Genomic DNA, 13,347 nt, shown 5'->3' with positions numbered 1-13,347 from the left:
AATTGAGTCTGTCCCTTATATCAACTGAGGATATACTAATAAAATATTTCTGCAACCTCAAAGCTGTAAATTAAACCTTGGTCAAAGGTCAAAGATAATATTTTAATTCAAATGACTACTATGAGAACAAAATGAGACAATGTATGTAAAGCACTTAGCACAGTAACAAGCATATAGCAAGAACTCAATAAATATTAGCCATTTTTTTCTATAATTCATTATGCCAAATTAAATATCAATTAATATCAATTGTTTCATCATCATTTTTTTTTTTTACCTGGCCTGGCCTGGACCCGGATAGAGCTAATGATTATTTAACACAACTATGAACAACTATTAAGGAGATAAAGAATCATAAAAATTATGCATGGAGATTTAAAAATTTAGTCACAGTTTAAATACTTGATAAAGGTTTATGAGGAAAGAATAAAACTGGAAATATTTACATGAAAAAAATGCTAGTAAGAAAGCAATTCAATGAGATATTATAATCGTCAAACACTGACAATCTGCAGTTATATTTGCTTGCAACATAAAGACAAGACAGCGATATCATCTGGTTTCACAATGAAAGCATTAAATAGACTGATGTCTTTTATAAGGTTCCACTGGACTAACATTAAGATTAGTTTTATTTGTGAAAGATGGTCCTAATGTAATCATGAAGATGCTATTTAAAGCCATAGTTCCCAAGTGAAATGGCATGGTATCCTAGACTATCACAAATACCTTCCCTCTATATATAGGACCATGTCAGCCAGCCAGCCTCCATTTCAAATGCAGTCCATCTGCTGCTACATTCTGGCTATTTGGTATCCAGATGTGTTTATTGTATTACTTAGCTGGTAAAAGAAAAGAATATGAGCAGCACCAATTAGTGTACTATGGTTCTTATATTTTGGTTTTCAACCATTTAAAAATGGCAAAAGTAGAAAACATTTCAACAGACTGCTTCAACAAACACACCTCAGTGGTAAAAGCAAGAATAGTGATACTTTTAAGACAAAATAATAATTTCACAAATATTTATTCCTATCACAAACCAAATTATAAACATTATAGAGGAGACCACTCCACGGATCACCTGAAGAAACTGTATAGAGGAGACAGTGTGTTATAGTGGTAATAGACACACAGTTTTGGAATCAGACCTTGAGCACAAACCTCCTTTCACCACTTAATAGCTCTGTTACTTTAGGCAAAATTATTGAACCTCCATGAACCTTGGTTTCATTATATTTAATATGGAAGTACTACTTTATTTCCCACATCCTAAGATGACTTTTGAAAAATACATATAAACATTTCTCAAACAAGGATGAGAAATGACAACTAATGTTAAAAGAAAATGGAGGCAAAAGGCAGAAAAAAAAATTTGCCTGAGCATATGCAAATTGAGCTGTGGGAAGATATTTCTTTAGATTACGTACCTCGGCTGAGTTATTTAACTGGTGGCATTGTAGTCATCGGAACTTTAACTCAACTCAAGCTCTTAAAATATCTTCGAAAAGATTCTACTATGATATAGCATTGAAAGGAAAAATTATTGTGCTCATAGAACACTATAAGTCACATGCAATAGAAGTCTATTGAAATTACTAATTCACTCAGACGAGACCACACATAACGTTTTCAAAGGTAGAATTTAGAGAAGTTGGTGTGACCAATTCATGGCGCTAAATATCTAAATGTCAAAACTTCTAGAAGACTTTCAAGAAAAATTATTTAATTTTCAGATATATACTTTAAATAAAGACAAAAAAATTATAAGTTTAACCAAACGGAAACCATCAATGAAACTAATTTTCTTTGACACACTTATGTAATTACAAAGGTGCTAAAGAAATCTAGGCATGGGTTATAAAAGCAGCATGTCAATATGATACACATAACTGCTAATAGCCAAAAGTGATTCAGAAAAATCTGAAGACTCTCAAATACAAAAGCTTAAATTCAAACATTAATTATGATGCTAAAGAAGCTGGAGAATGGATGTTTATCACTAGTTAGTGGAGAAAGAAAAAGTGAGAGAAAGAAAAGAGATAGATAAGGAGGTTTTCCCTGCCTGAAAAAAAAATATCTTTCAATCAGCAGCACCTTTATGAGTCAAATCAGTAATATCCACCTTCAAGCTTTTTGGTGAGGATTAGACAAGATCATAAGTAAAAAAATTTACCACACTGCATAGCACACACGGTATTCAATGAATTGTTGTTATTATTGATCGCACTTTGAAAAAATGAATGACAACAAATTATTCTTTACTTTTATAAACATTAGTCCAAATAAAATGACTTAAACTACAGTAAGAAGAATTTTGCATAATTTTTTAAAATTCTCTAATAAAAAAAAATCTTTTATTTACATAATAATTACAGCAAGAACTATTTTGGTTCAGTATAAAGGTAAACTTTATTTAAACCAGTTATTAATACTGTTTGTTATCCCTTACTGGTGGTGCCGGTGTGTTATTTCCTAGTTCTGTCAGTCATTAAGATTTTATATCATTCTCATTGAACTGACAAAAATAAAAAGTTATGAAAAAGACAGCAAATTCCTATGTATTTATCTACATACTGTTTATACAAAAAGACTAATCAACAAAGGCCAAATTGGGTACAAAGACATATTTTCTGTGAATCACACATTTGTTTTTAACTGTAATTAAGGTTTCATTAATTGTCAAGATTTAATATGCTTTTAAAATCCAGATTTCTAACTTCCCATAAAAAAACAGAATCTGGCATCACTATAATCAGCTACAGCTGAGTAACCCCAGCCCTGCCCTACTCCTTTCAGAGGGCCATAATCTCAATGCTGCCCACTTCAGCCTTTTATATTACCTTCCTGCCCTTTGTAAATATTTCAATCTCCAACTTTTAATGTGCACATTTGACTTGTTTTTCTAACCTGGAGTTTCTGAAGAATTGGACAAGGGAGCAGATGCTTCAGCTAAGGCAGCTAATGTAGCTAATACTGATGTGGAGGAGTTTCCGAACTGAACAGCAGACACACCCGTTTCATCTACGAGAAGAGAGAAAAATTGAAATTTTAAGAAGTGTAACCTAATGCATGCTTTTGATATTGTGTTTTACTTTATTCAATTCTTAAATGAAGCTTAGAAAAATAATCGTTTTGTGAAAAACAGGCTTGGATAGCATTAGTTTTTAGAAGATAATATGGCAATACGTTTTGCAGTAACACGTTCTTTATTTTGTCTCAAAAAAATTTGGTTTTTTTGCCAATTATACAAAGAAAACCAAGATGGCTAAAATATTCTTACCCTCATTCTCCAACTGTCCTTTCTTAAAAGGATGAATACGTACTAAAGCATAAAATCCCAACAGCTATCCTATATGCATCTCAATACCTGTTGCCTTGGATGAATTTTCTGAAGATACCAGACCTGTTAGGTTCACCACCCCTCCAGGTCCAATGATAAACTGTGGTGTTGCAGCATGTATCGTCACAGTGTCGGGACTCTCTGGGTTTGTGTTGATTTGGTTCTGCATAGCAATCTGAGGGACAAATCACCACAATGGTTTCAGGTTATAACCAGAACATATAGCACTGACTCTCAATGTATGTAGTACAACACAAATATAAAGGAACATTCCGTAATTTAAGAAGAATCATATAATACAAATGTAAATCTTTATTTATGGTCTACTAAGGTATAGTGGTAAATCAGAGGTATGAACTTATATTCTGAGTGTCCCTGCTAAGTTAAAACAGCTAAATCCCATGAGAGGAGAAATAGGTATCTGAAAGGCTTTTATATAGAACACAACTGAATGATATTCTGCTGCCCTGTGACTACAAAAATTATTTAAATCAAATTATTTCCTCTACTATATTCAGCAATATATAACACTACATATATAAAACATGTCCTTCCCAAATAATTGTTCTCCATCTTCAACCTTAACTCCCAAACTGCACTCCTAGGAGTAAAAGAATTAGAAGAGGCCTGGCAAAATTCACTTTTCTCAGCATATAACATCTTTTAAGTAACTAGCTGAAGTTCAGTAGAGTCAGACGGTCTTAGAGAAGAGTTTAACTAGGAAGGAAAACAAGATAAGCAAGAAGAGGAAGTAAGTTAAAGAAGTTAATTTATATCAATGTTTGCTGAAAAAAAGAAGAAATGTTAGTTATTAGAAAAACTTGCTGAAATGCCATAAGTAACCATGCTTACGGATTTTTTGAGGCTAGTGAAAAATAAAAGAAACCAATCAGATTGATAAAGACAGTATCACTCACTCAGGGGACATTATTATGGTTGCTAAAAAAAATTAGGTTTTAGTGGAAGTATAACAGACTTTGAAAAACCATATGGTATGCAACAAAAATAATTAATAGAATAAAAGATCTAAAAGGAGATTCAGCAACTTAAAAACACAGAAAAGTAATCATCTTATCTAAGATTCTAATGTTACATGCAAAGTCTACGGTCTTACAATCAGGAAAATAAACAGTAAAGAACAAAGAGGAAATGAAAGAGGAATAGGCCTGTCCAAAATAACCAATCCAAATTAAATAGTTCAAATCATCTACAAGACAGAGATCCTTTTGTTTATTTTCTTAAATTAAAAGTCAAAATTTACCTGTAATATTTCTGCTAAATCTTCATTCCCATTGTCTATTGAAATATCAAATGCAGTTTTACAAAATTTACTTTGCGTGTGTACATCAGCACCATATTTGATTAAAAGTTCCACCACCTCTTGATGATTGTGTTCTGTGGCCCAATGTAAGGCTGTCATCTTTAACATGTCCTTTGCATTGACATCAGCACCATGCTACAAAAATATTTCAAAATAAGAGATTTCTAACATATGAAATATTTTAAATTCCTGAAATGAAAATACTAGAGATTATACTTTAAAGAATTTACTATTAATATGATCAATTCTTTTTTTGTGCTGAATAATCTATACATCCCAGAAATCACCACACATCTGTCATTTAATCTGCTTTCTATCATGCTGACTTTCCTAACTGCTTTCCTTCTTATTTCTTAGAAGTGCAGCAGTTGTTTTTTCAGTCACCCACTATGAGCATGAAGGGCTAGAATAGCGTAAGAAGTGAAGGAAAACTATGAGCATTTCCCTCAAACCCTCTTTAATTCTAGTTCCTTATTTATACAAAAATATCCTTCGTTTTCAAAACCAGTACAATATAAAGAATTAAAAGGGAGCTAACTAAAGGCACATTGTCCAACATGGTAGCCACTAGACACACATAGCTATTAAGCACATAAAATACAGCTAGTCTGAAGAAAGATGTGCTGTATGTAGAAATATACACTGGAATTCAAAGACAACACCAAAAAACAATGTAAAATATCTCATTAATAATTTTTATATTGGTTTTATGTTGAAATGATAATATATTGTATACACTGGGTTAAATAAAACATAATATTAAAATCACTTTTTACCTTTCTTTAAGATAGCTAATAGAAAATTTAGAATTACATATGATTCACATTTGTGGCTAATAACATTGTATTTCTTTTGGACAGGTTAATCTAGAGGCTAGAATATAAAAAGGATTAAGTATCTAAATCTATCATTCTGTTTCAGATTTTTCTCTTTGGCATAAATTGATTAAAGAAAAATTCCCATTTGCATTATTTGTTTATTCATTTGTTAATCATCCAAGCCTAATAGTTCCTTCCATAAGCATTTTAACTGTGTTGAGTAAAACAAAACTGTAGTCCCTCACCATGGCAGAGACCAAGGTCTAAAATCAATTGTTTGACTTAACTAAGAATATACCTAGAGGAAGTGTTTTATCCCTCACAAAAAAAAACACTTTAAGATAATTTCCAATTGATATGCTTACATATAAAAAAATGATATAACAAGACAGTCAATAAAATTAGTTCCCTTCTCCCTCTTATAAAACCATAAAGCCATTGGGGGCTTACTTTTAAAAGCAAAGTGAAAAAAGAGAGAACACATACCTTAAGTAAAACTTCTACTATGCTGGCATGGCCTTCAGAAGCTGCCATATGTAATGGCGTTCGGTCCACTTTGGTTCTGGCATCCCTACTTACACCAGCTCGGAGTAGTACTTCTGTGGTGGAATAATGTCCGTACTGTGCTGCCAAATGAAGTGGAGAAGTTCCCAGCTATACCGCAAGAAAAAAAAAACCCACACTGACAGTCATTTTTAATACACTTCTATTACTACCTTTTTAAAAAATATATTTTGTTTACTTAACAAACAGATGATATTATCTGTTTACATAGTAACTCAAAATTCAAAAGAAATAATTTGTTATTGCATTCTCTTCATAGAGGCCTTCGAGAGTTCCCATACTTCTCAGTGAGGAAGAAGTCAATATTTCATTTAGCTCAAACTTGCTTTCTTCATTATTTTTTATCAGATAAATAGCCTAATCAAAATTATTTTTATCAGGAGTTAGAGATAATTAGGGTTTGAGAAATTTTTCTGAGTATTAAAATCTTCTGCCCATACCAGATACTTTCCTCATACAAAATTCATTTTCATCTATGAAATCATATCAAATAAATGTTACAGTGTACAGTTTTACATTAAATTGTTTTATAGGACTTAAAAATAAAGTACCTCAGTGATATTTTTAAAGGAGTTCACGTAGTCATTTTTCAAGGGAAAAATCTGATCTGAGGTGCACTTGCCGAAGGTCAGTCAGGACAAAACCAAAATAGAGCCCAGTTCTCCTAAAATTGATTCCACGTAGTCTAGCACTACATTAACACTACATTCACAATATACAGGAAAAGTACTAAAATGTGAGTGAAGAACCTATTAGAGGCATAACTTTTAATAGGTGGAAATTAGAATTAAGTTGTATCACACACATTTAAAGGCACAGAAAGTCCCTACAACTCTCTAACTACTAAGGCACTGATGTTCTAAAGAACCAAAATAGTTTGCCAGAACATGAAATTTGTTAAGACCACTACTGTAACAATAGCAACTAAGGCTTTTTTGTTTAAGCACTTTCCATGGCAAGCACTATTCTAAGACCTTTACACATATTATCATTTAATCTCCTCATAAGTACTATTAATATCCTCGTTTGGCAATAAAAGAACCTAAGACACAAAGAGGTTACTAATTTGCCGGTAGTCACACAAGTTAAGAGTCATAATACAAAGCTCTCAATGCATGTGCTCTCGATACATGGTAAAAATAAAAATAATTTATCCTGGGAATAATTATTTTATTACTGTTAAAAGCCTTGTATTTTTAAGGAAAGGTCTTTCCAGCAGATCAAAGAGGATTCTTAAACAGTCTTTTCTCCAAGCTTTTTCATAATTTTCTATTAACCAGCCCTTTCTACACTCATAAATTCTAATATTTAATGAAGCATCTCAATGCCCCATTTAGCAAATACGAATTCTGCTCAGTATAATAATAGGGTTTACTTTGCACTTTTTCTTCTTGAGATTTTACCTTTTTGGTTAATGATATGACACACATACATACACACTTGTAGTTTAAAGAAAAAAAAAGGAAACACTCATGAAACCACCATCACAGTCCAGAAAAAAAATACTTCCAGAACTTTAAAGTCTTCCCATGTGCCGCCCCCCTCCCTCAGCCCGAGGTAATTACTATTCTGAATTTTACAATAAATATTGCTTTATTTTGCTTTTTTAAATCATTTATATATCCTTAAATAATATACTTTGGTTTTGCCTGTTTTGAACTTTATTTAAATAAAATCATACTGCATATATTTCTCTAAACCTTACCTTTCTTTGATTAGCACTGTGATCATGAGATTCACCCATGTTGGTGAATATAAGTATAGTTCACTAATTTTCTCTGCTCGGTAATATTCCACTGAATGAATAAACCACAATTAATTTAACCAATCTACTGATGAGAATTTGGGTTATTTCAGGTTTTTGTTATTATGAATAATGTTTCTGTTAAGAAGTCTTATACATGTTTCAAGTACAGGAACAAGAGTTTTCTTGGGAATATTTTTAGAAATTCAACAGCTACATCATAGGGTATTTACATGTTCAAATTTATTAGGCACTGTCAAACTGTCTCCAAATGTTTGTAACCAATTCACACATCTCACCAACACTTGGTACTGAGAGACCTTTTTTGACTAAACTGGTGGATATACAATGTTATTTCATGATTTTACTTTGAATTTGTCCAATTATTAATATAGTTGAGCATCTCTTCATGTTTACTGGTAAATCCTTCCCTTCAGCACAGTACCATATCAAATCATTTGCCCAGTCTTCGTCTTTTTGTCTTTTTATTACTGTCATGGAAATTCCTTATGTATCATGAATACTTATCCTTCTTAAGATCCTTTTGTCTTGACGTACTACTGTATCACTATGATATATCTAGATACAAATTTTTTTTATTGATCTCACTGTAAATTTGATGGGTTACTTGAATCTATGAGCTGTCATCTTGATCACTCCTAGAAAAATTTCATCCACAAGTCTTAAAATTATTTCATCCCTAAGTTTCTCTTTGTGGATTTATGATTACATATATGTTAGACTCTCATCCTAGCATTCATGACCCCTGACATCTTTTACACTTTATATCTATTTCTCTCTTTTCTATTTTCTATGATTTTTTTTCATATTTTTCAGTTTAGTAATTTCTCCTTAGCTGTTCCCAATCTGCTATTAAAATTTTATCTAAAGTCCATGTAAGTCTGCTTCTGTTGTCAGTTGTTTCAGTGGGTTATTGTCCAAGTTGTCTTGTGTGTTTGTTTTTGACTGTTCATTTTCACTGGAATTTCATTTGTGGATATAAAGCCTGGAATGAAGGTAGGTTCCTCCAGAAAGGATATTCATCTGCTTTCTGCCAGGAACCTAGGATAATCTCTAGTCCACCGATCACTTAAATTCATTTTTTCAGTTTATGGTTTTACAGAATGCACAGTATTTATGGGTTAAGGATACAAATGTGTGTGAGGAATGGCATGTGACTCCAAATTCTAATCAACAAAATTTTCCTCTCTCCATTTGGTGCCTTGGTTCAAGTCAGTTCCTATTCTTCGCAGTAACTTAAAAACAGAGGCAGGGGTAGGAGCAGGTAGGAGGGGGTGGGGGTACTTCCAGTTTATCCTTGCACTGAAGCTGCATCTTTTTGGGATTCCAGAATTATGGGGAGAGGCTCTTCTAAGAGACTTCTCTCCATGAGCAGAAGGCAAATTTACTGAGTTCAGCAAATGTTCTTAGGGCAAAATTTCTCTGAGTTCTGGCCTTCATTAAGTTTTTCAAGCTGATAATTTCTTATTTTCTCTCTAACCTGTGAGTACGCTTAAGATATTTTAAAATACTTATTCAAAAAAGCATTATCTTTTAAAAACAAATTTTAAAATATCTATAGATGAAATGAAATTGTTCCTAGAATTTGTTTAAAATAATACAGAACAAAAAAAGTGGACAGGGTTGTAGGGGAAACAAGACTCATCATGATTTGATCATTGCTAAAGTTGACATGTTTGAAATTTTCCATAATAAAAAATTTTATTTTTAAATGAAAAGTAAAAAAGAGCAAGGGAAAAGTAAGCCAAAAGCAACAAAATCAAAAATCTGGAATTTTTAGTTGTTACCAGTGGAAGGGTTAATTCAGATTCCTAACTCTTTTGATTTACCCCACAGAATTAAATAAAGTTATGGTTTTTGTCTTCCTCACAATTGCCTTCTGTACTTACTAAGAACCTCTTTCCATTCCTTTCTTAACTTTTGGTCATGTTTGCAATAATTTTATAAGTATCAATTAAAATGCAAACATTTTTTCTTTTTAGAAGCAATTATAACATTAACCCCAATCTTTATCTGTTATTTTCTGAATTGTAAATTCAACCTGTGCTATTTGTAAGACTTTTAAATTAAATCCCAAGCAGCTACATTTTACATTCATCCTTCATTATGGAACTTCATAGTTTAAAAGAAAAACCCTTTTGTGGACAGAATATTTATTTGGTAAGGTCGTCAAATATCGAAAAACAAAAAAAGAAATGAACCATTTCCTTTAAAAGACAGTTATAATTCTAAAATTGCAAACAAGTTTGCAAAATAAAATTTCTTACCACTTATAAACACAATACTAAATTTTTATCTGGAAAAATTCAAAAATGAGAAGAAAAAAACACCACAACATTAAAATCATTCTTTACCCAGTCTGTAGTAAAAGGAGCTCCATTTGCCATCAAAATACGAACTTCATCATCTTGACCTGCTCGTGCCGCTTCTAAAAGCTTCTTTCCCAAATCTACCAGGGACATCTAAACAAAACATAGATGAATTTAACATCTCCAAAGTTACAGAAATGTCCCAGCCTACTGAGCCAATAAACTGTCCCACTTCTGAGATCTATCCTGAAGGAAAAATAAAAATATATTGAAACATCTATCAATAAAGATAGCTACACATATACTACATATAATTGTTTTTATAATGTGAATAATCTTAAGGTAGGAAAATAGTTAAATTGTTAAATCTAGTAGAATAAGATGCAGTAATTTAAAATAGTTTGAAATTACATAATATTAAAAAGTTATGCCATGTTAAGAGAAAAGATAAGATAAAAACTAATTCTTGAATGTCAAAATATGCATGCAGAACAAAATACTGAAAAATACTAAAAACTGTTAAGAGTGTATGGTTATAGGAAAATCTGTCTCCATTTTACAAAGTTTCTGCCAAATTACTGTATTATCTTCCTAATTTAAAGTTTCTTAAGAGTCAAATTATATTGTATGACTATCAAATAAGTAAGTGCTGACATTTAGGAAAGTTATATATTACTGACCTATTAAACAGAGTGAAAAAAAATTAAGAAAATGCAGGATATTGAGGACTTGAAATAACAACCTTATTGATGTTATAAGAATTGCAACAAAACAATGATGCATTTGAACAAATCAACTTCTCTTATAATTCTGCAATTGTCTTAATTTTTCAAAACATAACATATTTAAGAACCTAAGACACTTGAATTTCAAACATTCCACTGAATATATCTAAGGCTAGAATTTAATATGCAAACAATATGTATTTTTCCAGTTAATGTATACCAAATTTCCAAAATTTAACCATATTGCAAATCTATTTGTTTTGTTCAGAACTTTACTGAGTTGTTCAGCATTTTAGAAAATCATGTCACCAATGTCAATGCCACCTGGGTATCTAAATCACCAATACAACACTATATCAATCAGGCTTTCACAGCTACCATGTTCATAATGATTCTATGCACAAGTGCAAGCATTTGCCTACCTCTTGTGGCATCTAGTGTAGTCTGCTCAGGCATTTACATATTGAAATACACATTTCATTATAAATTGTTTTCTTTTTATTTCTCCTGTATATAATAATTAGGGTATTATAATGATGTTTTAAAATTATGCAGATAGGTAATATTAACAAGGATTTTCATTTCGAGTTAGCAAAGGGAGCAATGCAAAATATTTATTATAAAAAGGCAAAGAGGGAGAAAGAAAAAAAATAGCATAGATGATAGAGGCTCTCTTAATTCTTCCAGCGACCAAATCAAAGTTGTGACAGAAACAAGGAGCAGCAGCAAGGAAAAATCGCCTGGGATCTAGATGAACAAGCCATACAAGTAGGGATAAGTCCAAGAAATCACCCTGCAACGGTAGAAGGTAGGACCGGGCAAGGACACAAGCTGCCTGGTCCTGAGCAACTGAGATGGAAACAGCGGCAGACACCTCTTAAAAGGGGCTGCATCCATGAGCGAATTTTCGCAGTGACGGCCTGCTCACTCTGAGCACCAGTTCTCGGCTGCGCGGGGAGCACCAGAGACTTATAGCGAGGGCCTAGGTGGGACTGGCTCGGTACAGAAGTGCCGGCAGTATCCATTGTTCCCTGGTGAGCCCTCCCCATACCAGTGCGCCAGATACAGTGCCGCCATAGCTGTGACATCATCAAACTGGGTAACTGAGGCTGCTCTGTCCAGAGGATTCCCTGAAACCTTGCCTACCCCAACTCCCAGCCCCACCCAAGCCACATCCAGGTGTATCCTCAGAGAGTCAGGTGCTCCTTGCTGAGACTCACACTGGTGGAGGCTGCTGGCCTCTGTTTCTGGTGTGGCCTTTGGAGGCAACTATAAACACAGCATCTGTGGATTGCTTGCTGAATCTTAACAGCTGGCCCTGGGTGGGCACAGGCTAGGGCTAAATTTGGCCTGCATCTGAACGCCCCCAGGACTGTGCCACTGGACACCTACTTCACAAATCCACACTAATAAGACCGGGAGACTTACGATCGTTGCTTTAGTACACAGAAACAGACACAGAAAGGCAGCCAAAATGGGAAGACAAAGAAGCAGAAACCATATGACAGAACAGAACAGAGATCTAGATGTAACGGAGTCAAGTAAAGATAAAAAACATAAAAATGGAAATGGAAATTATAAAAGAGAACCAGTCTGAAATGGAGAACACATTATCTGAGATGAGAAGTATATTAAATAGAATAAACAAAGGAATAAACAAAGTAGATAAGGAAGAGGATCACATGCCCTATCTAGAGGACAGGACAGCCAATCAGGACACTCAATCAGAATGGCAAGAAAAAAGATGCCAAGACTATAAAAATAATTTAAAGAGGATATGGGACTCCTCTTAAGGCTTAAGCGGCAGACACCTCTTAAAAGGGGCTGCATCCGTGAGCGAATTTTCGCAGTGCTCCAAATATTCATCTGATTGACGTAAATGAAGAAAATCGAGATGTTAAACAGTTGTTTGAAGAAATAATGATGGAAAACTTCCCTAACCTGGTGAAGGAAATGGACATAAAACCTCAGGAAACTCAAAGAATCCCCAAAACCAGGCATCCAAAGAGGCCCACACCAAGATACATAATAATTAAAATGCCAAAGGTTAAATATAAAGAAAGAATATTAAAAACTGCAAGAGAAAAACAAATAATTACATATAAGGTAATTATATTAATACATACAACTGGCAGCTGATTTCTCTAAAGAAGTATGCAGAACAGAAGGGCCTGGCACAAAATATTCGACAGGATGAAGACCCAGGATCTACAACCAAGAATAATTTATCCAGCAAAGCTATCATTTAGAGTTGAAGGACAGATAAAGAGCTTCCCAGACAAAAATTAAAGGAATTTATCACTACCAAGCCAGAATTACAGGAAATGTTGGAGAGACCTCTTTAAGAAGAAAAAACATGTATCAAAAACAGGAATAAAGAATGGTAACAACTACATTCCTATCAATAAGTACCTTAAATGGAAAAGAATTAAGTGCGCCAACCAAAAGATAGAGAGGCTGAAAGGATGAGAAAACAAGACCCCTACATGTGAAAAGGAAGGG

At 33.2% G+C, this 13,347-nt stretch overlaps 1 protein-coding gene across 8 annotated transcripts in view; it reads right to left on the bottom strand.

Moving 5' to 3' along the window:
* The window catches only part of GABPB1 (GA binding protein transcription factor subunit beta 1), a 56,354-nt gene that overhangs the window by 16,859 nt on the left and 26,148 nt on the right, over nucleotides 1–13,347 (bottom strand). For 5 of the 8 annotated variants that reach the window (XM_006920370.3, XM_025038775.1, XM_025038778.1 and 2 more), the window contains exons 2-6: nucleotides 10,166–10,273; nucleotides 5,969–6,136; nucleotides 4,605–4,799; nucleotides 3,371–3,518; nucleotides 2,911–3,024 (exon numbers count right to left, since the gene is read on the bottom strand). In XM_006920370.3, coding sequence (XP_006920432.1) covers nucleotides 2,911–3,024; nucleotides 3,371–3,518; nucleotides 4,605–4,799; nucleotides 5,969–6,136; nucleotides 10,166–10,273 — 733 coding nt within the window. The remainder of the gene's footprint in view (nucleotides 1–2,910; nucleotides 3,025–3,370; nucleotides 3,519–4,604; nucleotides 4,800–5,968; nucleotides 6,137–10,165; nucleotides 10,274–13,347) is intronic. The other 3 variants (XM_006920371.3, XM_025038777.1, XM_025038776.1) reach the window with 1 other exon arrangement.

This window comes from Pteropus alecto, unplaced genomic scaffold, assembly GCF_000325575.1.
Source record: "Pteropus alecto unplaced genomic scaffold, ASM32557v1 scaffold86, whole genome shotgun sequence".
In the NCBI taxonomy this organism is placed as follows: domain Eukaryota; kingdom Metazoa; phylum Chordata; class Mammalia; order Chiroptera; family Pteropodidae; genus Pteropus; species Pteropus alecto.
Note: the sequence above shows the minus strand (reverse complement) of the source record. Positions and strands in the feature narration are given on the sequence as shown.